Here is a 27,591-nt window from a genome sequence, read left to right as displayed (position 1 = left end):
TCTGGCCCAAATGATGGTAACAGAAGTTTATAATTCCAGTTACTTGAGCACAGGACTTTGCTCTTTATTGTCTGCATTTGGACTGTTATATGCATTTACTTAAAACACAGTTAGATTTTGTGCAAAATTACTGTCCATGAAAATCAAAGGCTTCATTCTTTGAGCGCTACAGAAAAAAATGGGTACTACTTGACCACACAGTCCTGTTTTTTGGCTAATTTTCAGACATTGCTGTGATTTTGCATATGCTAACACAGAACTGTATCTCCTCAAAGGTACCCCCGGCTGCACAGCATGGTGATTCGCTGCTACCTTCTCATTCAGCAGTATTCCCAAGCTCTGATGGCTCTCACGACCATGGCCTCACTAAGAGATCACAGCACACCCGAAACACTCAGCATAATGGATGACCTTATCACTTCTCCAGGAAAGGATAAGAATGGCTGTGGCCACATGCTCATCATTAGGGTGCCGTCTGTGCAGCTAGCCATGCTGGCCAAGGAGAGGTTACAAGAAGTAAGAGACAAGTTAGGTCTGCAGTATCGTTTTGAGATCCTCCTTGGGAATCCTGCCTCAGAGCTTACTGTCGCGAAACACTTTGTGACACGGTTGAAGGTTAGCAGAAACTAAGTATTTCTTTGTATGCCCATTGTAGTCATCTGACTGTCGTACACATTTTGTGTTCATTCCCACATGTTTATAGGTTAATTATTTTATAGGAAAAGGGTACATGTTCTGTATCTGTCTCCATGGAAGTTTGCTGTACTTTTGATGAGCATAAATGATTTAGAACTTGGAAGAAAATTGAATTGTTACTGGCCCGCGAAGTCAAACACTGGATGTTATCTCTCTTGTTAAAGTTGAATAACAGCATGAGTCAGATAGGTTTCGTCTCTGAATCTCAGAAAGCAGAGCTCAGACCTCCTTAGGCAAACTAATTCTTTCCACCAGCTTATCTGTCTGTCTAGTGTATCTGTTGTCTGCTCTGTCCATCCATCTTCTGCCCTTCTGATAACTGGTAAAGTATTCTGTTTGTCATAGACTTCTTTTCTTAAACCTCTGCACGCTGAAAGCCTCTTCTGCACAGCATATATGCACCAAGCTAAACTTTTGCATGGATTTGTAAGAGCATGGTTCAACTAGCCAAACCCACTTCCTGAAGTAACCTCGCTACATTAAACAAAGGGAAACAGATTGCCTGCCTTAGGTACCAGCCTGAAAGTAATTCTGGTTATCTGTCCTGATCCTTGCTCTAAGCCTCACAGAGTTATTAATTTTGCATTTCTACTATGTGTTATACAGTGTATTCAAAAGCATGCAGAAAAGGAATTAATTTTGTGAGTCTTTCTTAAAGAGCTTGCCTACAACCAAAAGCAGATAAAATGTCCTTTAAAGAAGCTACCACCTCTGCTGCTCAAACCTTGTCTGCAGCAGGAGAGGGAAGAGAGGAAAGTAGTAGTCATGAAGGAGAAAATGACATGTGAGATAGCAGCTCTGTGCTGCGGGCTGCTTTTGGCTAGGTATTAATTCCAACCTTAAATCATTCTGCACTGTGGGTCCTGTGAGGGCTTCTTTATGGCCCTTTGCTGTAAAGGGTTGCAGCCCTTACACATTGCTGGAGCAGCCTGTGAGGCCTTTACCACAGATCAGGATTGAGTGTGAAGCTGTTTCAGGTGAATATCCATGTAGCCATTGATCTGGAATAGCGGAATTTGATCAGGTAGAGAATGAAAAAACTTCTAAACAATTCTTCTTTTCCTCTCCCCTATAACATAAGATGCTTTTTTGGAGTAAACAAAGATGTAGGATTCTGGACTTGTTTCTTTCCTTGCACGTGACTAGAAAAAACCCACTCAATTCTGAAACGTGCATATGAAGGGAGTGAGGAGAGGAATTCAGTTGCCCAAAGATAAGTCTGTAGTATCTTTTTAGGTGGGTTATCCCAGTGGTGCTCCAGAATGATGAAGGTCGCCTGTGAGTCTTGTGCTGGGTTGCCATACCTGCTGCTCTGGTGCCTGGGATAACACAGGGTATCTGAAATGGTGTGAGCATATGTTTGGGTGACTGACTCCCATTATAAAATTCATCAGCCATGCTACCATTGAGTCTAGTTTATTGCAGACAATTTTGATTTAGTCTCCGTGCTGCTTGTCTTTTCTGCTGAGGTCAGATGGAGTACTGAAGCTGGAGGACTAGAGCAAGTGGGGAACTGATCACTGCCTGCTTCCACTACGAGCACCCAGGCCTTTTGTGTGTGTGTGTGTGGCACAGCAATATGAGGCTACTGAGTGCTTGCTGGTGAGGCTGAGGCTCAAAATGCTGGTCCCGCCAATAACTGCTGTTGGTTGCAGGGAGGATGAAACTTCGTCCTGACCTTTTTCAGGGGCAGGGAGGGAAACTTTATAGCTGTTAGCAACCCCAATTCAAAAGTTTGACTTAACTTAGCCTCTTCCTAAGAGGGTGTTAGCAGTGTGTGTGGTGCCCCAGGGAGGGTCCGCAGCTGTCTCTGCAGTGCTGGCAGCAGGACTGTTCCCCACTCTGTCAAACCAGCCTTCTGGCCAGCCAGATAGGTCAGTCCTCTCCATCAGGGAGCCAGGCTTCAAGGGGAATGGTACACCCAGAGGTACAGAATGAAAGAAGAGATGGAAAATAATTTAAATAACTATTTTGTGGACCAGGCATGCTGTCATGGCATACCCTTTAAGTGTAACAAGAATCAAACCGTTTGGGAGGCATTCAGAAGTGAGGAGCCCAGAGGGCTGTAGCGCTCTGCCCCTCCTGAGTAAGATGGTCAAGAAATAAATCTTCCGTATGCAAGTTTACAGCTCAAAGCCCCAGGAACCCAGGCTTCTTTTTAAGTCCTTAGGCTAGCAGAAAGAAAATCAGCTTTGTATCTGTCTTCCCCTATTTCATTTTCTAGCCATGCACTTTTGCAGAAACTTCCATCACTAGAGAGGCAGGGTAACACACAGCAGACTAACCCTGCTGAGCCAGAAAATATCTCTCTGCTGCCAAGGCTGCTTTACTGAGCCAGTAGATGTTGTTAGGTAGTTGGACGAATAATTTTTTTCTGTGAACGTGTTATATAGAGGATGCTGAAATCAGCAGGGGAAAATAATGAGAACTGGGGAAAGAGAATAGAGCCATAACAGAAGAGGGGGATATTACTTCAAATCGTGCTCTTCCTAAGCTAAGAAAAAAATAATCATAGGGGTTTTTTTGGTGGAAGTTTTCAGAAGGTCAGATGGCATGCTGAGTCACTGATCCACTAGTGAGTCCTCCTTTTCAATCCCCTTCATCTGCCTGAGAAGATTACTCACAAAACATGACCTTTCTGGGGAGGAGGAAGGATAAGGAGAGAACAGGTCAAGGGTACAGATTGAGACTAGAAGAACCAAGAGGGAATTCAAGATAGGGTTCTTCTTGCAAGGTATGTTTTCCACAAAGCTTGCATAAGTCTTGTTGCTCTGTCAAGAAAGCTGTGTCTCATTGTCTTGCACATCTGTGCTGAGAAGAGTAATATATATATATACACATATATATACACATACTATTTTTAATGGGCAGTTTGAGTGGTTGGGCTTGCTGTCATGACTCAGCAAAGTAGATTCTGTGCCTCAGCTAGATAAGAGTCTTCTCCAGAACTGATTTTGTCCATTATTGATAAGAAAGAAGGAAAGTCTTTTTCCAGCAGGGTGATATGCTGTAGCTCAAATCCTGATGATTCTGTAACCATTAGGGCTTAATTTCCATGTCTGGAGAGACCTTAATGTCTGATCAGAATGGAAATGTGAAGTCTCTGGGTTATATGGAAAGAGCTTCTCTGCTGATCTCCTGTCTTGACTGGTCAGTGATCTAAGAGGCTGTGTTGTCAGTTTTCCTGGCAGTACCCATAACGTATTGACAGGAATGGCTGGATATGAACCTGCATTTTTGCATTTCAGCTTTATAATACAATTTTAGTGTTTCTAGAGATAGAATGGCTTGATTCCTTTCTAAATGAGAGTCTCTGAGTCTTTCGGCTTTACTTCCTTTTAACAGTTGCTGTAGGGTGCTCGTGCCTGTCTTGATCAAATACTGACTGTATCATCTGGAAGTCTGGGCACCGTGCAACACAGCAAGAAAGATATTGTTGCTCAAGATAGAGCAATGTTTTTAGGAGGCTGCATCCAACACATAGAACACAAATGGGCTCAGGCAGGTTCAGTAAGCTCCGCTGAACCAAGGGGACTGAAGGGTGTAAGGCCATGGGACTGGTGCTACCAGCCTTTCCAGTGTTAAGGGAAAATGGTACAGTTTTGTGATCTTGGGCCTTGGTAGACTGTAGGTAAGGAGTCCTTTCTTGTGGGATTACCTCCAGTGAAAGGGAAAATTTTTTTCTTTCATTATATAGAATAATTGAGCAAATATTTGAGGATCATGGAGTCATTTTCATACTCCACTTGAAGGTCTTACTTTAGCTTTACGTTAATTTCAAAGAACTTTTCTGTGCCAGCTTGAAATCAAAGGCATCAACTGCATTTTTCTCTGACAGACCGCACTAATACCATACCAGGTGTATGTTTCCAGCACTGAATAACATATGCTGTGCATCCTTTTTCTGTGCATTTAATGCTTGGCTAACACTTCGCTACCAGAAAAAATGCATGCCTGTACCTAAGGTCTCCTTCCTGTTGGCTGTTGGGTAAGCGAACTCTGTATACAAAGAAAAAGCAGGAACTGAAAAAAAAAAACATGTGAAGGTTTAGAAGGTGTCATTTGAATGTGACTGGAAGTTTCTCTGTTCACAGGCTTGGAGGGGATATGACCAGGATGACTGGATCCCTCGCACCTATCAGGATTTGGAAGGTCTACCTTGCATTGTTATTCTAACTGGCAAAGACCCTCTAGGAGAAACTTTCCCCAGGTGCTGTTATTCCTCTTGCAATATGGTTGTTCTCTAACATGTTTAGATAAGTTGGGGGGTGGATAAGTGGCTTGATACCATCTGGCTATTTTTTCACAAAAAAAAGTGTATTTTAGACTTTATTTGGGAACAGTTTAAAATTTTGGAAAGTGTGGTTTGTGAAAAGTAAAGCTACTGTATTGTGTGGGTCAATGAATGTCTGTGCAAAGTACCAAGGAGCATAATTTATGTGCTGAATATTTTAAAATAATTTTATATTTACTGGCTAATAAAATTGTTCATGAATATTTAATAAGCAATTAAAGATAGGGAGTATTCTTCAAAGTCAGAGAAGAAACTTTCTTTTTTCTTGGGTTGGATTTTCTAGGTCGTTGAAATACTGTGACCTTCGACTAATTGACTCAAGCTACTTAACTCGGACTGCATTAGAGCAAGAAGTAGGCCTGGCATGCTGCTACGTCTCGAAGGAGGCAATTCGAGGGCCTATTGTAGCTCTTGACCTTAGTGAGAAGGAGCATGAGAAGGCTAATGGTAGCGAGAATGACTCTGATGAGCTGTTGATAGACTTGGATCGACCCCAGAGTAATAGCAGCGCTGTCACTGGAACCTCAGGTCAGTTATTCTGCTGTTGCTCTGAAAAACAAGTCTTCGTTCCTATGTCATTGGAATTTGAATGCAAACATTGAGATGTTTAGTCAAGTGTGGGTTGCTTAGCTGTATCCTGCTGCAAGCTAGGCAATGAAGTGTTAGTAGCAGATTCTTTCCACAGTGAGAAATTTTCCTGTGTACAGCTAAAAGGGGATGGTATTGCAGTGGGAGGATGGTATGCCATAGCTAAGGGTCCCTTGTGAATTTTATTTTTAAACTTACATTTCACATTTGTTGCTAATTCCATCTGGTGGATCCTGAAAAGATCTTAAAAACTAGAAATGGATAGTATAAAATTTTAGGAATAGAAAAATGCTTTGTAACTGTGGGGGTAGCTATGGGTGAGGATGGGTATTTGCCTCCTTGCCAAGACCAACAGATTGGCTGGGTCTTGGCCTACCTCTTCAGGCATCGATGGAGCATCATCTCCCACCAGACCGTCCCTTCCTTGCATTCCTCAGGCACTTCTGGGTCCTTTCCTTTGTTTCCCTATGAGTTTGAGGTATTAAGACAGCTGAACTGGACCTTTGCCATGTGCCAGATCTTCCCATACACCAAGTAACCTGACTGATATGGAGGAGGGAGCATAGCCCGGTTCACATTAAAATTGCAGTGAAATGAATGCTCTGTTCCCCATAGGAAGGAGTGTCAAACAATCTATGTATACAGTGGTGTCTTATACTTGAATTTCAGAAGGCTGTACCATCAAATTCCAAATCCCAGATGGGGAACGGTAGTTAACGTACAGAGCTTAGCAGTCATTTGGGATTGGGACACTTGTGTTTGGACTCTGAACCCTAACAGAAGGGCTGTTGCCTCCCCAGCAAGAGGGACAGATGGGTGTCAATGATTTCTTTTTAAATGGTGAAACACTGACCTAAGCCACATGATGAGCTCGCCCAACAGCACTCATTGAACAGAAGTATTTGAAGGATAGGATTGTCCCATAGATCAAATGAGTTAATGAATTCTTTACATTTTCTTATGTCGGCCAGTGTCTGTTCATTGCCTGCTCTTTGTTTCCCCAGGTTCCCTGGCAGACAACGGCGTGAGCTCCTCGAGTGCTGCAGACAAGTCTCAGAAGCAAGCACCGTCGCTTAACTTTCAGACTGTGGCACACAGCTCAGTAGATGAGGGAACTTACCCCAGTTTCACAGCCGGAGAGACCCTGAAACAAGAATGTGACTCCCTGGGTAACCAGATGGCGAGCAGCACCACTTCGAAATTGTCATCACTGTCTTCGGTCTCCCAGACATTTCGGTGGCCTGCCCATTCGGCCAAAGACAGCAAGGCCCTCCGTGCTGCGCTGCCACGCATCGTCATCCTGTCGAAAGCTGCCTACTGTCTCCTGAGCTCGCAGAAAAGTGGGAATTTGCCTTCCTCCTCTTCCCTCCTGCCTCATGCTGATGTGTCTTGGCTGAGCTCTCTGAGGCCTCTGCTTCACAAGGACATGAACAGTGAAGAGCAGTCTCTCTACTACAGGCAGTGGACGACAGCCCGACAGCACCACGCGGACTTCAGCAATCAGGGTGAGACGTCTGGCTCGAGGAGTTTTCACCCCAGGCGGCTGCTTTTGACAGGACCACCGCAAGTAAGAGAACAGTTCCTTCCTCTTGCCTTACTAGCAGGATGAGAGGACCAATGATGAGGACTGGAGATCATACTGTAAAGGCCCCCTGCAAGGTTGCACACAGTGATGTATTTTGAGGTCAAAAATGAGTCAAATTTTAAGGTTAAGTCCATGCTGGAAGTGGTAAGGAGAGGAAGGGTGATGCTGTATGTCATGTTTTAGCCTAAATGAAATATGTGTGGATGGCACTGGGCGTAAAATTGCCATGAGCATATCAGTAGAGAAGCAGTTATCACTGCTGATCTCCCTAGGTACAAAAATGATACTGGCTGTGGGCCAGGTTTTGCTCGCAGATCAATTTTGTAATACTATTCACATAATGGGGAATATTACGTCTTCTTATGTTTTTAGGCAGAGCTAGAAGGGGGTAAGCCCAAGGGCATTTATCTGAAACATATCCTTCCTTCATGTTAGTCTGAGTTGGGATTTGGATTTTTTTCCATCTCTGGCTCAGGTGGGAAAGACTGGTTCATACTTGCAGTTCCTAAGGATTCTCTTCCGCATGCTGATCCGGTTGCTGGAAGTAGACGTGTACGATGAAGAAGAGATTAATGCCAGTAAGTATTTAGTAGTCACTCTTCATATGCGTTATAAAGACCCTCTGTTATGTATTATGTCCTGTCCATTAGTGTGTAGCTAGACTTACTGTAGGTGTCTGCATATATATATATAGATGCAAATATAGATGAATAAAAATGTAAATTTTACATTGGGCTTAGCTGAGAACTATTAAATGTATTTTGGATTGATATATTTGGATAGCACTAAAATGAAAGTGAACACAAAACTGTAAATGGGCAACATCTGCCCATGTTATGTCTCCTTGCTAGTTTTTAAGCACTGGCTGCTTTTAAGCAGACAAGACGTTTAAGAACATTTCGTTTCTGGCCGAAACATCACTATTATTTATGTTTACGAATAAATTAGATACCAATTTTCAGTAAGACTGTCTTCTGTCTGCAGTTTACAGATCTTATGCTGAGGAAAAAGGGGAGGGGGAGCCTCTTTGGATTTGCACTCATTTGTCAGATCTCACAGATCCATTAACTGCTGTGGCAGGACTTCGCCTTGAGACGCACAAACCCTTTTAAAAATGAGTCCTCTTCAGGGTGTTCTTTACATAACTCTGTGGTTTTGTGGTGAGGATAACTCCATGATGCATAAATCTCATGACCATTAGACTGGCATCCTGAAAATGTAGTTGTTGTCAAACCTTTGAAAAGACTAATTTGTATTTCTGCTCAGAAAGTGCTATTAAATGAAAAAAAATGTATTTTCCTTTGATTTGGAGCTTTGGGAGCTGTTATTCTCTCATTATTTGAACTAAAGTACACCAGAAACTTAGGATGAAATATCAAAATGTAAGAGAAGTTCTGCGTCATGCCTTCTGGCCTGTTGTGATCACAGCAACATGTCACACCCCTGCCAGGAATGCGTGGAACTCCATCAGAAGAGCAGTCTGGGTTTGTTTGGGGTTTTTGGTTGTGGCTTTTTTGCTCCCACTACTTCTATTGGAATGCTTTTCCAGAGCCCTAGTGCTCTGGTGATTGAAAATATTATTTTATTCTCCAACCCAAAGATGTTCCTGTCCCAATTATAAACATTGTCTTCGGGACCAAAGAAAATATTAATTTAAATTAAAATACTTTTTCTCTTCTTTGATGTTTGCTTCTATGGTGTAGTCAGGCAGCAATCTTAGCCCCTCTCAGTGTTCATCTAGGTAGCCTGGATCTTCTTACAGGATCCCCACTGTTACATGAGTGACCAGAACTGAATGTGGTATTCTGCAGGATGTTTAACCAACCCAGCATACAACAGCTTGTGTATTCCCCTGCCCCCAGTGAAAGCCCCATGACTGATGAAACCTATGATTGCACTGGTCTTTTCCATTCTCCCATTTCACTGGCACTGATATGTAGCTTGTACTCATGGGTTCCTCTGCAACTCAGTCATTTCCAACCGAGGTGCTCTCAACCTGCTGCAGAAATGCTTGTTATTAGTCCTTGATTGTACATAGACTTGTATTTTTTCTGTTAAATATCATCCAGTTTCTGTTGTTACAGTTTTTGAGGGCATTGAATTCTTCCTGGATGATCTTGGATTCCTTCTCCATATTCACAATGACTCTTAGAGTGTGCCACCAGCAAACTTATGCCAATTTTTTTTTTTTGAGTTGGTGACATTAGTGAAAATATTAAACAGTATGCCCCTCTACTGATCTTTTAACTTCATTGGTAATCTCCATCTGCCTTGTGATGTTACATGCTGCCATCTTCTGTTTAATCAACTTTTTCAATTTACAGACCATTCACTGTCTCCATTTTCTTCAGCTGTATTAATAATTTGTCATATAGTATCATATCAAATACTTAAGTCCAGAAGGATAAGATGCGTTGCATTTCCTTTGTTCAGAGAACTCGATATATCATAGCTGTGTAATGAAAGTAACACAGGATTTCTTTGGTCAGCCCACGTTGCATTTTATTACATTTTTCATTTACTTCAACATTGTAAATTATTTCCTTCACCCTCCCCAAGTTTTGAATACAACCAAGGTCAAAGTAATGGACCCAGAGCTCCGTAGATTACTGCGTCTCCTCATAACTGGTGATAATATATGCGCTATGCTTGCATTGAGATCAGTCTCCTGCCTGATTTCACGTACCTGTTCTTTCAGAAAACTGGCATGGAGATTATTCTTTCTCTCTGTTTTGAGTGTGTATCAAGCTTTTAGAGTTTTGTTTCCATCTTGGCTTATAGTAAACCTTTTATTCACTTGAAAACATAATCGTCAAAGTAAAAAGAAAATGAAAAAAATTATTTTGATTTATATAGTTGAGGTGATATAGCAAAGAAAATTGTTATTTGTTTTCATGCACTTTTCTGAGGTCTATCTCAGCTTGAGATTTGACAAAACTTATTTTATCTCACACTTGTTGACATTTAAGACAAAACTTCATTCACTGGTGAGCTTTTTTCATTCCTCATGGACTTTGTTCATTCTTACTGTCCTTTTTGATGTAGTCCCTCTGAAGCGCCTTCCTCCTGCTGTTTTTATTTTGCTTGGTATGCTGGTTACTGGTTGTTTGGCAACTGCGATTCCAAGAAGTCCAAGTCTCATTCATAGGCAAGTCTCATTCATAGGCAAGTCTCTGGTTTTCTCAGGCCAGCTGACTTACAGAGCGGGCTTTCTCAGGATTTGTCTATATGCACAAACTAATACGCCTCACCTGACCGGCGGCGTATGTTAATTTGAGCATGACACGGTGCCAGTGAGGTTAATGGCCTCTGAACTGCTGCTGGCTCTCATCCTATTGGGTCAGTCTTAGGGTGAGCACGTGCTTGTCTGTAGACCCAACCTTCATTTCATCTGAATTTGCTTTTCTAAAATCAGTAACCTCAGTTACACACCTACTTTTGTGTGTTCTTCCATCTCATTTTAAACTGAATTGACTCATGTTCAAGCTGCAGTCCAAGGTTGTTTTCTTTGGCCAGTGCTTTCTAACATTCCCATTACTTACACTTGATTTTCTACTTTAGACTTATCTCTGTTGGATCAAAGCAAAGAAGTTCCAGTTGATCCTTGCTGGCCACATCCCATTCTCTAATAGGAGTGTGTCTTTTACTGCCTTTGTCATGTACCACTAGCTACTAGTTCATAAATTTATACAGCCTCTTTCTCCTTGCTTTCATCGTTCTGCCTTTGGATACTTTTCCTTCTCGTTTACCCAGTGCTCCTCATTTCACCACAGAGAGGCTTGAGACCACACCTGTATCTTCTGCACAGATAGGACCATTCATTTGAGCATTTTGTGCTTAAACCAGAGTGAATTATACCTCAGCAGCTTGATGAGGAGCAGAGCAGAAAGTTACTTATGAGGCTCCTCCGCCTGCACACAGTTTCCAAGGAATTGCCATTTCTTTGAAATGGCTTTGTGTGGATTATAATTTCAATTTTGGTAATATTTATGATGTTCAAAGATGTCTCTGTGTGTGTGTGTGCACCTGTGTGAGTTCCTGTGCAGTTGTAAATCAGCAAACATCACGTAAACACCATTCAGTGGATATCTGATACTGCTTACCTGAAGTGTGTTCTTGCAGATCATACAGAAAACAGTGAAATTACTCAGTCTAGTAATGACCACTGGCCGGACATTGAGATCTTCAGCAAAATGTCTTTTGACCTGAGTGTACATGACCCTAAGTACAGAACTATAAGTCCCGTATACACGGAACAACTCTCAAGAGTGAAACAAGGTAAGTAAAATGTAGAGTTTTTATCTCCAAAATGATATGGAACAAAACTACTTGTGTGTTCTTTACAATTGTTATCGGGATCACAGTCTCTGTTTTTTAACGCTCACAAAATTTCTGTTACTTCTTTTCTTTGTGCACAGAAACAAGCAAAGAAACAAAATCAGAGGAACCTAAGAAAAGGGAGACTGTGTCCATGATGTTGACTAAATATGCAGCTTACAATACATTCCATCACTGTGAGCAGTGCCATCAGTATATGGACATTAATCCTGCTGCACAGGTTGGTGTCAAGGTCCAAGAGTAAACTGCGTCCTTGATTTTTCTGTGGTCTCTCCAGACGTACCGCTCTGGTCTCAGGACTCATGCTTTCACCTTCCCTGAGATGGAATTGTTTAATTCTTCCATTCTCAGGGGAGATACTGAGCTACAGACCCTGGAGCATCAACTGTGTCTGCTGCGTTCTGCATGAGCAGTTCTCCTCTCCAGCTGCCTCTGACAAAGGGTGAATATTGTGACTAGCTGTCTCAAGCCAAAGCATTATTCGGCCTGCCCAGAGGGTTCACAGTATCTCATGGGAGAGGACTGTAAAATTAAGACAGATGCTTGTCTTACCTAAATGCCAGCCATCCACACCTGTGATGGGAGACTGGAAGGCCTACTTCTTCCTCCCTTTGTATGTAACTGTGCATGCTTCTCAGCAGTAGCTTACGAGTCACTGGACAAAAATTACCATTTTTAACTGTTTAGTTAAAAAACTTTTGATCTCTAAAACGAACAGTTATGCTCGCAGGAGACTGGCAGGTAAGATTATTCCTGCTTAATAGCTCAGACATTATTTCTTAACTACCACCACCACCAGTTCACTTGGAAGTTTCTTATCTCAAATTGTTCTTTCCTTGCTTGCTAATCTTTTCCAACAGGTTGCTATTAAGCTAACACAGCGTAGACACACTGACCTGGAAATGTACAGTGTCAGTTACTACAGAGCAGCACCAGAGCAGCACCAGAGGTCTGATTTAAGCCTCATGCTTCATTAAGTACGTTGACACAAGCAAATCCAAAGGACATCTGTTGTTCCCTCCAGTCATCTTTGTGCATGTGGTCAAACGTAACGACTAGTAATATAAATATCTACCTGTATGTGCAAGTGTGAGTTGTGTATATAGAATTATAATTGAACTCAGAGAAATTACACATCCAAAGGGGAGTCATTGGATAGCAAGCATTGTGAAGGGGGAGAGATTCTTAAATGCTTTAACAGAACCTAAATAAAGCCCCTTTAATTTTTCATCTTTACTTAGGCTAATTATTTCAATTCTTTAGTAAAGATTATAGAAAGCTGATTGCTAAGAGTAAATGATTTGACCTGGTAGTAAGAAAGATGCTTCTGTAGGATGAAATCTTATCAGATACGTAAGGCACTTTGTATACACTTACACGGTTCAGTGGAGCGCTGTGCAAACTTAAACTCACCCAAATTCTTCATAGTTGTTAACGGTGTGGTCTGCTTTGGTTACCTAGCTGCTTAGAAGAGTATTGCCACAGGAAAAATAGCATACTAATGCAGCCATGCTGCTGCTGCGGTGTCTGAATGGCAGTGCGTTCTGCTGTGGAGGCACACCCATGCACTACACTGCTCTTTGAATCTTTTGGGAAAATTTATTTGGACAGTTTGTTTCCTAGTATATATATTTTTCCCTTCTCCTTGTAAATATTGATAAATAATTTCCAGCTCAAATGGACTTCAGAAGAGTCCACTTTGGCCAAAGATCATTACTGATATAGAAAGCTGATTCTTTTAATAGCAAGGCCAGTTACATGCCTAAGTAATGTGACTTATGGTAGAGGAAAATGAGACTATAATAGACTTAACTTCAGTTACTGAAAGAGAATGTTTTGGATGTTCTTCCCTGATGGTTTGCAGTATTGTGACTGTAAGAGCAGGTTGCCATGTACTCCTTATGTGTTACCTGCTTGCAAATCTTTTTTTTTTTGTATACAGATATCTGACTCCACTCTGCATGCATTCACGTTTTCATCCTCGATGCTAGGAGAAGAGGTTCAACTGCATTTTATAATCCCCAAGTCCAAAGAGAACCATTTTGTCTTCAGCAAGCAGGGAAAACATCTAGAAAGCATGCGTCTACCACTCGTTTCTGACAAGGTGCGTGTACTGCTCTTATCCGTCTACTGGCTACATATGCTGAATGCAGTCAACTTGATATACATTTGCAAATTAATCGTGGTTGGCTGGGTTTTTTTTTTTTTCTGTTTTTTGTTTTAAAGTCCTTTGCATAATTCTTGCCTGACTGTCCTTAGAACTGGAGTTTTTGAGGACAATCATTCCTTTTTGCATTCCTAGTGTCCAGTTCATATGTGTTGCAATGATCAATAATCTTAAAATCCAGTATAAACAATAAATAAGTAAAAATCCATATCAGGCATGATCTGCTTTTTACCTAATGTTACCAAAATATCTCCTGTTCCGGCAGAATTTGAATGCAGTCAAGAGTCCTATCTTTACTCCATCGAGTGGACGTCATGAACATGGCCTCTTGAACCTCTACCATGCCATGGAAGGCATCAGCCACCTTCACCTCCTTGTAGTCAAGGAGTATGAAATGCCGCTGTACCGTAAATACTGGCCCAACCACATCATGCTTGTCCTGCCAGGCACGTTCAACAATGCTGGCGTTGGTAAGAAACACCATCAATGCACTGCTGTGAAGATACCAAAATCCATGTTGGACAATGTGGATCATGTTGTTGTAGGAAACTTTGCAGCAGTTCCTCACATTCGTGCTGTGATAATAGCAGCAATATCTGTGCAAAATATAACGGTGTGTAAGAAATGCTGTCAGAGATGTGGAATATATGTTTGTATTGATCACCACCTTCCCAGTTTAAAATCTGATGTTTTATAGGCCATATTCACTCATTTTACTCAGCCCTGCAGTGTGAATGTTCATTCTATACATTTTACACGTGATTTTTCAAATTGCAACTTTTTTAGTTAGATGAAGCTAAATATTAACTGCAGCTGAACACTGGGGGCTTGAACTTTGGACTTCATTTTCATGGACGCTGACTTTTTCCTGCAAGAAGTTTGAGTAGCTTCAGTTTTAGCATCTCAGCCCCTTCTTGGTTCAAGTTATGCTATTAATGCCCACAAAATCATGTTCTGCAGAGTCTCTTAAAAGGTCCAGTTTTCTTGGTGTCTGCCTTTTAGATTTACTCACACTGGAAAGGGGACATACTGATTTCTTTTTAAACTAAGATATTATGAGCACTAAGTTCATAAAAGGTAATGGTTGCAGATGTTCATGTAGCCTTTCTCTGGGAAGAGAGTGATGAAGTCTAATAAAGATCTCTGTATGTCGTCTTTATGGTGTTTTCTCAGGTGCTGCCAGGTTTCTTATTAAGGAACTTTCCTACCACAATCTGGAACTGGAACGAAACCGCTTGGAGGAACTGGGAGTCAAGCGCCAGTGCGTGTGGCCGTTCATCGTGGTCATGGACGACTCCTGTGTCTTGTGGAACATGCACAGCGTCCATGAACAGTCGAGGTAAGTAACCACCGGGCGCTGGGATCCCTGCACTGATCCAGCACAGACAGCAGCACGCTTGCGACTTCGGCTCATCTCTAGCATCTGACAGGGTATGAAAGACTAGACAACTGGAAAAGTTGGGCAGCTGGAGCTGCTGGTAACGTACTCGAAATATTGCTAAGCAAAAGCAGCTTTCGGCAGTGGCTTTGATGTAATAACACCAGGCTGTCTGTCCAAAGGGCCTCACAGAGGTCGTTATTCACTCAATTATTATTCAGAAAGCCCTGGAACTGTGCACTTAGACATCAGATATATTGTCTAAAACGCAAAAAATCAGCGCTCTCACTCAGAGCAGCAGGAAGGCTGTAGATTTGTCTTGTTGACCACCAACATCCAACCTCCTGCTGTTGAATACTTCCACCTGGCTCTACCCTTACATCCGTGTCCCCCAGTCAATACCATCAACAAACCTCTGCTTGTGCTTGTTCTTTGCCTAAAGCCACTCTTGCTTTTAGTGACTATTTGAGTAATTTCTCAACGTTACTTCCGTAATTTGTTTTGATTCAATTTATGTTTCTCAATGAAAACAGTTTATTTTGGGAACTTTAGCTTTTTAGAAGGCATTAAGCTCTTGGCCTTCTCAGTGCTTATGCTGTCCATTACAGAGAAAATAGCCTTCCAGAAATGGTGCGTAAGGTGATTCCTTTTTCCTTTCTAAATTGCTGTGTAAGACCTTATCCTGCTGAAAGGCCCATTTTCTTATAATGACTAAATTGGTGGGATAAGATTAGTTGGCTGTTGTTTAAAAAGTCTGCATTTACATATATATTTTTACAGCATCTAGAGTAAACACTATCAATTGTTAATAGAATTTCTTGGTCCTTTGTATACATATATGTGTATATATATGCAGTGTATGCTATGTAAAAATAATAAGCTACGTTTGTATGTTGTGTATGATCATGTTTTGCAGCCAGTCCCTGGAGCCTGGGGGTTCCAGCAAGAATGTGTCTCTGAAGAGCGTCCTCCAACACATTGAAGCCACCCCCAAAATTGTTCATTATGCAATACTGGGTGTTCAGAAATGGAACAGCAAGCTGAATGCCAGGAAAGCAAAGGCTCCGTTCTCCAGGTGCCATGTGCGTGATTTTATACTGCTCAACATAGACCTGACCCAGAATGTGCAATATGATCTAAACAGGTAGGCAATATATATATGTGGTAAAATAATATGCTGGCATGATAAGAATCTTGTCACCATATTTCTAAATGCTATTGAGATAAACAGAAAGATCCTGTCTAAGGTAACGAGTGCATGTTCACAAAAATAAAACAGAGTGATATATGTTGCATCTGAATGAATAAGGTATCAAACTTACCGTCAGCCAAAAGAACTGCAGAGACAGACCACAAGGCAAGGGCAAGGGGGGGCTACAGAGGACTGAAAGGGCAGGGGGGAAAGAAAAAACTTCAGGAGAAAAAAGTAACCAGGAGAGCAAAGACAGAAGAAAGAAGCCAAAATGACATCAGTCACTGGAGGAGTGTGGAGCTTCCAAAGTGCCTCTGTAAGAGGCAGTAGCCTCTGGCATGACTAAGAACAAGAGTATAGGAAATGGTTGAGCTATTGCTATGTCAAATGCTATGAGGAGGAATTCCTTGTATTTCCTTCAGAGTCAGCTATCCTCCCTGGTGCCACTTGGGTTTGCAATAAAAACAGATGAATAAATAACTTTCCACTGTTTCCTTCCTTTTCTTCCCCTCCTCACCTAACTCCATCCTAAAGCATTTGCAATAAAGCACTGTTATCATGGGGCTTTACCTCTAGTTTTCATCACAGACTGAAGCAATATCCAATTCCCCCCCTCACCAGCCAAGTGAGTTTAGAATAAACCCAGTCTCTGCTAGCCACAGACTGGCCCTGGGGCATCTCACCCTGGTCTCCTGCTGCTGTTTTCAGGGATCCCATATATTTGAGTGAGGAATTGTAGCTTGTTAGTGCAAGCCAGGGTCTGGTGTGGCTTCCAGAGCTCTTGATTTCACAGTCACTGGCTGGTTGAATCATGAGATGGGAGTCAGCCCACAGAAGTGAGCAATTACATCGTAAGTAGCTCAGGATAAACATTACTTCTCAGCTGCTTTGTCTCCCATAGCCAAGTATTTGTCAAAGCCACATTTATCCCCTGATTCCAGTTCATCAAAAAATATGTCATATAGAACTGGCTTGTTCAGAAGTGGAGGTTGGTCACTGCAGAGCTTCTCTCAGTTCTAAAATATATATAAAAAAAGAACTAAAAAGAAAAAAAAGGGAAGGGTGGGGAGGAAATGATCGATGCCAGTACATGACGAGGATGAGAGGGCTAGCCAGACTTGGTATGAGGAAGAAGCATACAGACGCACTGAAAAGTGAAGACTTGTTTGGTCTTAAGATGACCAGAAGTTGCTTTCCTACACCGGGAGCACATTGAAGGAATGAGTCTTCAGAGCCGTGTAGAGAATTTGTATAGGCATCATATCAGATGGTCTCCAAAAATCTCTGCTGAGCCTGTTCCGGTGCATTTCAGCAGCAGGTGTGTGAATGCCTGCTCAGGCACAGCAGCCACACAGCTGGCTTAGTGCTCTTGTGTTTTAATGTCCAGGTATTTCTGTGAAGATGTAGATTTTAATCTGCGGACGAACAGCAGTGGCCTGCTCATCTGCCGCTTCAACAACTTCAGTGTCATGAAGAAACATATTCAGGTTGGAGGACAAAAGGACTTTGTCGTTAAGCCAAAAATCGTGGTGAGTGTGGATGTATGCTCCGTCATACGTAAAGGGTAAAGTCAGGACCTGTTTCCCCTAGAAATAATGAATTCTCCTGCCTTTTAGATTTATTTTGTGCTTATTTGACATCTGACATTCCTGGCCTACTCCGTGGTAGGGCTGCTACATCAGAAATAGAAAATAATAAGTATTTTGCTAATTATAAATTACTAACAATAATCCTAATCTATTAGAAGATGGACTGGGATTGGAAAGAGTTTGGTCTAGCTATTCAGTGGTATCTCTGACAGAGGAAGAATTTGCAGACATACACTCTGATCAAAAGCAGGCAAGTTGTACTGGACCCAGTTTTAACAATTTTAACACAGCCACTAGTTTCCAGTGTTTGCTGGTTTGTGATGACTTTCAGTTCTCGCACTTGCTGACAGAGACAGACCTGAGGAAAGGCACTGAAAATTGGAACCTTCTGAAATCCACCCGGGAAATCCAAATATTTACAAAAATGGTGTGGGGATACCAAATATTTTGTACAGAGTATGTTACACCTGTGCCGGCTTTAAATGGAGGCATATTTCAAAGGGTTGGTTTTAATCTAGGAATCTTACAGTTTGTGTTCCTGGTGGTTTTAAACACATCCCACACCATCCCTCTTTTAAAAACTCACCCCCATATTTCAGATTTAACCGACTAAACCCTGGATTTGAGTGTTTTGGGAGGTCATTTTCTGAATTTTCCTTTTCTTGTGGTTGCAGTGGAATCTGTACTGATGGACTGGCCTAGGAGAAAACTCCATAGAAAACGTTTTCTGTGGATGACTCCACACAAGGAGGATGTCATTTACTATACTGTCCAGGAGTAAGGCAGGATGAAGGGCATTGTGACAATCTGAACTCCCTATTTTATGTCCCTTCTTTAGGCGAGCAGATACCCACAGAAGTACTTAGCAACCACAGAACGTGTAATTCATTTATTTCTGTGCCGTGGTGCTATGTGAAAATCGAGTGGGGATTTTTGATTCTTTCCCCCAGCTTTCTCTCTCTTCCTGCCCTGTCATGGTGATCCCTTCCCCAGCTAGAGGAACTCCTGCAGAGAAGATACCCTGAGTGGGTGGGTTAAAAGGGGCCTCTCTTGGTTTCATTGTAGGTTTCGGACAGCCTGGCACCAATAATGCCTCTTCAGTACGTCTGCGCCCCTGACAGTGAGCATACATTGTTGGCAGCCCCGTCTCAGTTCCTCCTGGAGAAATTCCTTCAACATGCGACGTACAAACTCTTCCCAAAGGCCATTCATAACTTCAAGAACCCGGTATTGGCCATTGACTGCTACCTGAACATCGGGCTCGAGGTACAAAATATTTGCAGGGATAATGGGGACCATTAAATGCAAACCTCTACTTCCATGTCTGTCTTGTGTTGAAAACCCCTTCTTTTATGAACCCTCAGCATCAAGGGTAGAGTTTGAAGACTTTGGTCTCAAACAGTGAGACTCTGCTGTTGGAGCTGAAGGACCAGCTCCACTGGAAGAGTTGACAGCAAGGCCTCCTAGCTGGCTGGTGTGGGTAGGGACCAGAGGTCTGTGATGGACTGATGTGATTTGCAAAGGAATTGGGCGCGTCTGTCTGAAATAATATTTCATATGAAGCAAAAACCCGAAAGTGATGCCATTCTTGAGAGAACTTGGTGTACTGCTTAGCTGTCTGCACAAAAACTATCGACAAAATTTTTTAGATCACTGTCATACCCATACAGCCTTTTATCATCTGTGTTTGATTTGTCCTTGCAACAAACGTGTCTTGGCTGAGAGAGTTTCTGATACGACCCTTTTCTGGTGGCTTGCTTCACTGATGGACAAAGCTCATCCTTTGTAATGCAGCTCTCCTTTTAGATGCTTTTCTTTCTATGAACCTGGGTTTCTAGGGAAACTAGTTTTTTGCAAGTATGTCTTAGATGTCTGTAGGTAGGGAGGTCAGAATTTTTGAACCCATTGGTCAGTTTGAACTGGGTCTCAAGCAGGGTGAAAATCTATAACAAGGGTTTTGTTCTGACAAATTTTATGGATGTCAGTGGCAAGACAGAGAAGAAACCCTTTGATACAGAACAGCCATCGCGGCACTGAAACACAGGAGAGCCCCAGTGCTGGGAACCACTGAGTTGATGCTTGCGGTCAGCGAGAGAAGAATGCGCCAGCGCAGGGGAGCTCAAGCTTCAGCAGTTTCAGTACTCATGGAATTGCTTACTGTGTTTGACAAATGTATCCTTATTCGAACAACCTAAATAATCTTAACAGTCGTTACAAGCAGGTAATTCATAGAGAAGCAGAAAATCAAACTGAATTACGGAGAGCCCTGAAATAACGTATTGCAGACTTGGTGACCAAATCTGAATCTAGCAGTTTTTCCCCTGTGTTACTTCCTAGGGGCAGTTTGCTCAATACTGTCTTCTTGTTGGATTGTATTTTTACCAGCACCAGCTGACTCGCCTGTTGTCACTAAGTTATATTCCATTCCACTTTAACTCTTACTTAGGCATTTTCTAACACAGAAGTGCTTCCTTTCTTTTCCCCTTCTGTTGCAGGTGGCTATATGCTATATTAGTTCCCGCCCACACTCAGTCAACGTCAACTGCGAAGGGGTGTTCTTCAGTGGACTTCTGCTCTATCTCTGCGACTCCTTTGTTGGTGCAGACCTCCTCAAGCGGTTCAGGTTTCTGAAAGGTAATCTCATTGCTCTGCTGGGCATCCCAGGTGCTTTCCTGCCAAGTAATAGCACGGAAGAAAAGGGAAAGGTAGAGGAATAACCAGCTTCATTAAACAGCTCCATTATTTTCACAGTTAGTGCTGCCATTGTTTTCAAAAGAAATAGATGGAGTGTTTCTTTTGGGAGCGTATAAAACTTCTGTTCCTGTTGGTAATAAGTGCAAGTAATTGAACCTTCGCTAAGCTTTGATAAATTACATTCATTAAATTATTTTAAAGTGACATCAAATGGAAATAGGTGCAGAAAAACAAGGATACGTGGAAATCAGTCAGTGAGTTGTGCAGTCAGCAACTTGAGAGTTTAGAGCATAGGTGTTACTGATGAAGACGAGAAATTCTGCTCTAGTAATCTGTCTCTAATGGCAATAAATATTCATCACTGTAGATCGGGGCAGCTCTTAGCTGGAGCATGATGGGGTCTACCCCCACAAAAACTTTATAAACCTCGTTACAATCCTTCTTCATCATTTTATCTTAACACTAACAAATAGCAAATTGCCATAGGTATTCAGTAATGCTGAAGTGTGTTACAGAGCTCCAGCGCGTTTGTGGTGGCACGGCTGAGCCATTTCCCTCTCGCGCTGAGTGAGGATGGTGCACGTGCGGGGGCGGCAGCGGGGGTGACCCTGAGCCAGTCCCAAGAACCGCGTTTCGGAGTTTGCTCCTGCGCCCGTTCGGGCCCCCCAGCGCAGGGGCAGCGCAGGAAAGCGCAGCCGTGCTGGGGCTGGTGCTGCCATCGCCAAGCCCCAGAGCTGACGCGGGCTGAATGCAGCCGGAGGGGCCGCTTTGTTTGTTGTTTCTTGGACAAGGGGCGGTTTCTTCACAAAAACGGGTAGCGGATGCCTGGTAGGAAGGGCAGGATTCCCCGGCTCGAATCGAGCAGAGGAGGGATCTGAACCTGAACTTTCCGTGTAGCAGGTGTGCGGGCTGGAGCACAGAACAGAGAAAGCGCTGAAGGTGTCCAGCTCTCCTGCTCATTAAATGACTACGCAGTCTGGTCACACCAGGCGGAAGGAAGCTTGCAAGTTTGTTAAGCCAGAGAAAGCAGGGAATTGGTTTGTTATTCCTCTTACAGTGCTTTACCAAGGGGAGCTCTCATACTTCAGGGAAGTTATAGCAGACTTGCTCAGGAGTCAGTTGTGGGACTGACTGTGGTTTGACTTAATAGAGTTTCATCATTGACCTTGTACAAACCCAAATGTCCCATGAAAAAAAACAAAAAAGTAGGCTTTATTCTTTTGGCATAATCATCATAAGGATCTTGGATTCAAGTTAACGTTCTCTCTGCTACGGTTGATGATACTAACACCACTCAGGCAGCGACGTCCTGCGATAGAGCAAACCCCACGCCACGCTTGCTTCTCCCTGTCCGTGCCTTCCTGCAAACGGACACAGGCGCCTCTGTCCCAGGGCTCCTGGGATTGATCTGAGCCTAGGCTGGCCGGTTGTTGGTAGACCCTTGTAATACTTCTTTTTTTCCTACCTAGCAGCAGAGATTTCCTTAAAACATCTTAGGAAAATGAATGAAGGACGTAGAGTTGTTACTGTACCCTGAGAATCTAACGTGCTTTTCAATTGAAGGTGCCACCCTGTGTGTCATATGTCAAGACAGAAGCTCGTTACGACAGACAATAGTCCGGTTGGAGTTGGAGGATGAGTGGCAGTTCCGACTTCGGGATGAGTTTCAAACTGCTAACAGTAGTGACGACAAACCACTCTATTTTCTTACTGGACGCCATATATAAGCTTCGCTAAGACACCGCTAACAAAGAAAAAAAAAGAACTTTTTAAAAAAAAAAGTACAATCACTGTGGAGCAAAGTGCAACCAATATTTATCTAGACTGCTCTAAAGGATTCCCCACAGGTCTGAAGTAGGCTTTATTCCTAGGGATAAAATTACCACATCAGTTACGATTTAAAGGATCCTGGATTCCAGTTATTTTCACATCAGTCACAACCGCCGACACTAATCACACAGCCAACCGAGCTGTAGGATCTAGGAAGAGGACGTAATTTGGTTGAAGAAGAATCCTTTTTATATTCAGCTGAGCTAGGGGAAGAAGCTGCTCTCAGCAGCTGCTAGCTTGAATGTGTTACATGAAACGCAACCCAGCATGTGGAATTTATTGAAGATAGTGTCTCTTCAGCTCTGTACTGTGGTACAGGAATACTCAGGGGTTTGAAACTACAATGTAACGTAGCTATTTGTATTAAAAGGAATAGTCTTGTTCTCTGTGCAGTGTTAGTTTAAAAGTTGTAATTGTGTATGTATTGAAACTGTCTTTGGCGAAATTTCCACAGGTGTTCAAAGTTTACTACTTAAACCTGAACAAATCCGCAAATGCACGGCAGGCACTGTGCACCCAGGTTCTCCCAGCACCGTTATTTCACCCCGTGAGGCACCTCCTCCTCGACTCCAGGGACAAAGCAAAAGGCTCCTCGTAGATGCTCTCTCATCAGTTAGAGGCCAGAATAACTTGCCAGCAAATCACCTCCAGTTTCTCACTCTCATCAGAGTTCTGAAGACCTGCGGTCTGTCCTCCTTCACGTATCGAAACGAGTCCTGCCGTACGTCCGGTGCCTTTATGGTGGGCCGTACGCAACTTACTTACTCTCCATGTCCTTTTTTGCTCAACTCCAGTCGGCTGCAGAGCCGAGATCGGGTCTGTCGAGTCATACCCGGGCGTGAAGCGACACACCAAACCACGTGCAGGAGGGCAGCGATGCCTGAGCTGGATCTGAGAGAAACAGAAGGTATTTTCCAATAGCTCTGGGGGGGAGCAGGGGAGAAGTCCCAGGGAACTGGGACTGCTCAGGAGAGACTCTGTCCAGAAGCAAAGATCTTTGAATGCATCACCTAACGCTGTCAGCCCTTGATTTTGTGATTAACATCTGCAAATATTGCTTGTAGAGGTAGTCGCATGTTGTTCTACTGACAAGCGTATCACTGATCCTTGTGAAGTTGTTCCGGAATGAACTCGGTGCAGTAGCATTTGGTCGTCAGGGTTAAATCGTAGCGGTACTCTGTTCCACTCATGCAGTTAGCGTGGGTTACCCCACTGAGGTTTTCATACCAAAAAAAAAAAAAAAAACAAAAAAAAACATCTTCCTGCACATCGTGACCCCTTTATTAAAAAGAAAAATGCAGCGTGTTCTTAAAAGCAATTCAGGAATATCAGTTTATTCCCCAAAAAGCAATGAAATTAACACGCTCGTATACTTGACCTGCAACTCATTGGAGAAGGACCTGCCAAAGCTGCATTTTTTTTTTTTACGCATATAGTGTTAATTGAGCAACTTTTTTTATCTTGTGAAGAGAGATGTTTACAGATGAAAAAACATAATATATTCGACAGAGGCTAGAGGAAAATGGTTTGCATATGTCTGTGTTAATGTAGCTGAACTCTGATGCTGTAAATTTAGCCAATTTCAGATGAACAACCCATTTCTGTAAATTTATTTTTTATTTTCCTTCAGACACAACCTGCCTTATCTATTTTAACGCTTGGAAGAAGTAGGGATATAAAAGATGCTTCTTGAAGCTTTTGATACACACCTGAATGTATGCCAGTAGTTCTGGTTTTGCCAGAAGGGCTTAAGGCCAACCCCGAGTCTTACCGTGGTGTAGGAGTTTCAGGTATGACGTGTTCAAAAATGGTTTCCTTTATGTTTGTGTATTTTGACGTTTGCACTAAGTTCTTAAAACTCCAGGTGCTGAGACTACTACGAGGAGTTAGCCCTCTGGTGAAGCAGTGCGAAATTGTCCTGAAGGTTGAGAACGCAGTCAGAAAGTCAGCGTATTTGCCTGCCTTTACCAAACAATAGTAACCCCCTTCCCTCAACTCCTTCCCGTGCGGAAGCAAGGAGTTCCGGTAACACTCTGGCCAGGGCGCGCTAAACCAGCTCAAAAGGTGTAGGCCTGCCCCACTGCACGCCGCTTTAACTGGCTGCCCACAAATTCCTGGGAAGGAGACTGTTACCTGACATCTAGATTATTGCTGTTCCGTCTTGGTTTTAAGCCTCGCCATCAAGGCCATTCTTATGAATGTATTCAGCTGGCCAGCGTTATATTTTACCTGTAGATGTTCTTGTCTATTCACAGGTTAAATTTGAATGTAAACTAAGATTTAAAGAATCATATGCAGATGCTTTTTGCTTAACTTATGTTAATTGCTTTTTGTGACTTTTGGAAGAGGGTTAAAAAATGTTGCTTTCCTAGTGTAAAGTTTTCTTAACCAAAAACTTGGTGAATTTAGCTTCACTAGTCAGTCTACCTCATGTTATTGTTTATGAACTGAAACTGTCTGAAGTTGTGGCTATGGTATGTTTATAATGTGCTTTCATTAAATTTGAATCTATTAAGTTACCATTTAAGACTGCCTCTCTCTCAACGGGTGCTTTGCACAGGACGCGCCCTTTCTTGCTCTCTTCACACACACCACTGCTTGCCCCTGAGCAACCCGCCTCGTGCTGCTAACGTGAATCCCACTCGTTGATTTTATGGAGTTAACTCGGTGTGCTGCCAGCGCGAGAGATCTTTCAAACTGGGCACGTGCGGTCTGGGAGGGCAGCTTTGTTTCAGACAGACAAGAGGGAGGAGGTAATCAAGCTGTCAATACCAACTTTTAGCCCCCTTAAGCGTAAGCAGCTGAAAAATGGGCTTGGGCTGGCCACGCTTCCCTAGTGCTCGGGCAAGAACTGCGGAGCAGCAGCAGCACCTCGGCACTGCTTGCTTTCCGAGCCCACCGGAGCGGATCACCTTTAGATTTTCTGTGAACCCGCCCCACTTTTTTGACAAAGCCCTTTCCAGTCTGCTCCCAAAGCCCCTTGAAAATCGCAAGTGGCAGCTTGGCACCAGCAGCCTCTGCAGACCAGACTTCACCACCGTTCAGCTACTTCAGTTTTAAGTACTCCGAGTAACATTTCAGAGGTGCTGCGAGTTCCTTGCTTCGGCTCTAGGCCAAGGTTAAGGAGAGCACAATACAAACAAGCGTATTCTAATGCACGTAAGTTCCAAAATTAAACTGTAAGTTTAAATTTAATTAAATCCTTCCCATCTTGTATTAGGGTTTTAAGCTATTATTCAAGGCTGAAGGCCTCACCTCTCACCTTACTGTAAACCCCGTACCAGGATGGTGTTGATCGGGAGCTACTGGGGAACTGACCCTTGGGGTGTGATGCAAATGCATCGTCACAAAGGGAACTCTGCCACCAAGCAGGCAGGAATGCAGTGACTGTGTTCTCCAGAGGCTGCTTCAAAACCCACGCTGCCCTCAGCCACTCAGGTAATGTATTTCACACGCAAAAGTATGAAATACACTGAAGATTCATTCACACAGTATCAATACAGAGTAACTTTAAAAAAGCTATCAAGTATTTTATTTTTAATCTATCTACATTATGTACAGATCAAGAAAGGCCACAGCAGTTTTTCAACATACAAACCCTTTAAAAGAGGAGAGATTTATGAAGGAGTGACAAGTATCAAAGTGAAGTCCACTAACAAAGGTATATACTCAGTACAGTACTTGAAGAAAAACGACGAGTACACCAGTCCTCGGGGTCTGCATTCCACCTTTTACTCTACAACTACTCCGGGGGAGAAGGGGATGGGGGGTAGCACAAGTTTCCGACGCTGCCGACACCTAGTAGGCTCCGTTGCACCTCGTGGCGCACCCCGGAAGCCACCGTACAGTCTGTGAGGGTCGTTACCCACGACGACTGCACCGGAACGCTCCTTGCCTGGATGCAATTGAGCATAGCCTTGAACTCTGTCAAGCAAGCAACCGTTAACGGCCTCACCCAGCTGCTGGGGCTGGTGGCAGGAGATGAGCGTTACAGTACCGAGGAGCACTGGTATATCACCACATTAAGAACTTCAGCATGTACTCGTCAGCGAGACTAGAGTCTTTGCATCAGCTTACAGTCCACTATGAACAATTTTCTGCTGCATGTAAACATGACTAACTAGATAAAATACAATCAAACCTTTGTAAAAGTTAATAAAATATCTTTCTTTTAAAAAAACAAAGTTAGCCTATTACTGCATTGTTTACAATTTTAATAAAATAGTACAACCTTTCGGTTGTTACCAGTCCTGAGTTCACTGTAATAATAAAAATGGCCCTGGCTTCTGCTGAAGGTCTACACCCGCTCAGTGCGTTTTGGCAGAAGTCTCCCAATAAAGACGGAATTCCTTTGGGAGCAGTCAAGTCTGGTGCTGTCCGTTGAGGAAGTTGTATACCAGGAACTGGCCGGTGCCACAGTACTGCGTTGCAAAGAGTTTTCCATCAGGAGTGGGGTCAGAGAAAGCGATTTCTTCTTTACTTAAGTATGAGCCATAGATGAAGTTGCTCCTGTTTAAGGGGGGAGGGGGGAAAGAAAGAGAATTACCCTCTGGGAATAATGCAAGAATAGTTATGCTATTAGGCCACAAACCGTTAATTAAGTAGCACGGACATTCAAAAGGAAGCAGCTCTATTAGGAGGAGATGGCTCTATTTATATGAGCTATCTCCTCCTTCCAAATGGCAAGGAGGATCACTTGTTCTGGGAGGGTTTTTATAAAGTTTTGGTATTTTAGAAGAACTGTTTGTACAGGGAAATTACTTGCGAGCTGCATCAAGAGTTCAATTTCAGAGTTTAAAAAAAAAAAAGTTTGAATTCATTCCAACTATTTCTTCATAGAAAAGAGCCTGCTAGGACTATGACTACAATCACTAGGAATGAAAACCTAAGCTGCAGACAAGTTAGGGTGCTTATAGAGGGGGCTGAAAGGACCTGATGAAATTTCAAGTTCCTGGTTTGAAAAAAACATTGGATATTTGGATGAGAGCACATCTTGGATTAATTTAGAACATCTAAGAACACAACCTTAAGGCATAATTCATAAGTGATACACTTTCAGTAATACCTATATGAAAAGGAAGATTCAATTTGCTTAACTACTTCATGAAAATATTTTATGTATGTTTCATTCTTATTTGAAGAAAGAGGAGAGAATCAAGGGATACCATTGTACTTTTCTGGATGACTATGTGAGCAAATTTAGAAAACTGATCTCAGGCTTTAAGACCTCGATCAGGGGA

At 42.7% G+C, this 27,591-nt stretch overlaps 2 protein-coding genes across 2 annotated transcripts in view; one reads left to right on the top strand and one right to left on the bottom strand.

Moving 5' to 3' along the window:
* GREB1L (GREB1 like retinoic acid receptor coactivator) overlaps positions 1–24,890 on the top strand; it is a 145,345-nt gene extending 120,455 nt beyond the window's left edge. Inside the window, exons 21-36 of the mRNA XM_050891288.1 lie at positions 276–615; positions 4,791–4,906; positions 5,274–5,518; positions 6,583–7,145; positions 7,639–7,741; positions 11,286–11,441; positions 11,582–11,721; positions 13,444–13,605; positions 13,934–14,138; positions 14,842–15,007; positions 15,963–16,190; positions 17,626–17,767; positions 18,893–19,093; positions 20,323–20,461; positions 22,085–23,258; positions 23,982–24,890. Of these exons, the coding sequence (XP_050747245.1) occupies positions 276–615; positions 4,791–4,906; positions 5,274–5,518; positions 6,583–7,145; positions 7,639–7,741; positions 11,286–11,441; positions 11,582–11,721; positions 13,444–13,605; positions 13,934–14,138; positions 14,842–15,007; positions 15,963–16,190; positions 17,626–17,767; positions 18,893–19,093; positions 20,323–20,461; positions 22,085–22,248 (3,070 nt within the window). The 3' untranslated portion in view covers positions 22,249–23,258; positions 23,982–24,890. The remainder of the gene's footprint in view (positions 1–275; positions 616–4,790; positions 4,907–5,273; positions 5,519–6,582; positions 7,146–7,638; positions 7,742–11,285; positions 11,442–11,581; positions 11,722–13,443; positions 13,606–13,933; positions 14,139–14,841; positions 15,008–15,962; positions 16,191–17,625; positions 17,768–18,892; positions 19,094–20,322; positions 20,462–22,084; positions 23,259–23,981) is intronic.
* A 959-nt stretch (positions 24,891–25,849) lies between these two features.
* Positions 25,850–27,591, bottom strand: part of ESCO1 (establishment of sister chromatid cohesion N-acetyltransferase 1) — a 32,631-nt gene continuing 30,889 nt past the window's right edge. The window contains exon 11 of the mRNA XM_050892206.1: positions 25,850–26,860. Coding sequence (XP_050748163.1) covers positions 26,713–26,860 — 148 coding nt within the window. The 3' untranslated portion in view covers positions 25,850–26,712. The remainder of the gene's footprint in view (positions 26,861–27,591) is intronic.

This window comes from Gymnogyps californianus, chromosome 2 (assembly GCF_018139145.2).
Source record: "Gymnogyps californianus isolate 813 chromosome 2, ASM1813914v2, whole genome shotgun sequence".
NCBI lineage: Eukaryota > Metazoa > Chordata > Aves > Accipitriformes > Cathartidae > Gymnogyps > Gymnogyps californianus.
Note: the sequence above shows the minus strand (reverse complement) of the source record. Positions and strands in the feature narration are given on the sequence as shown.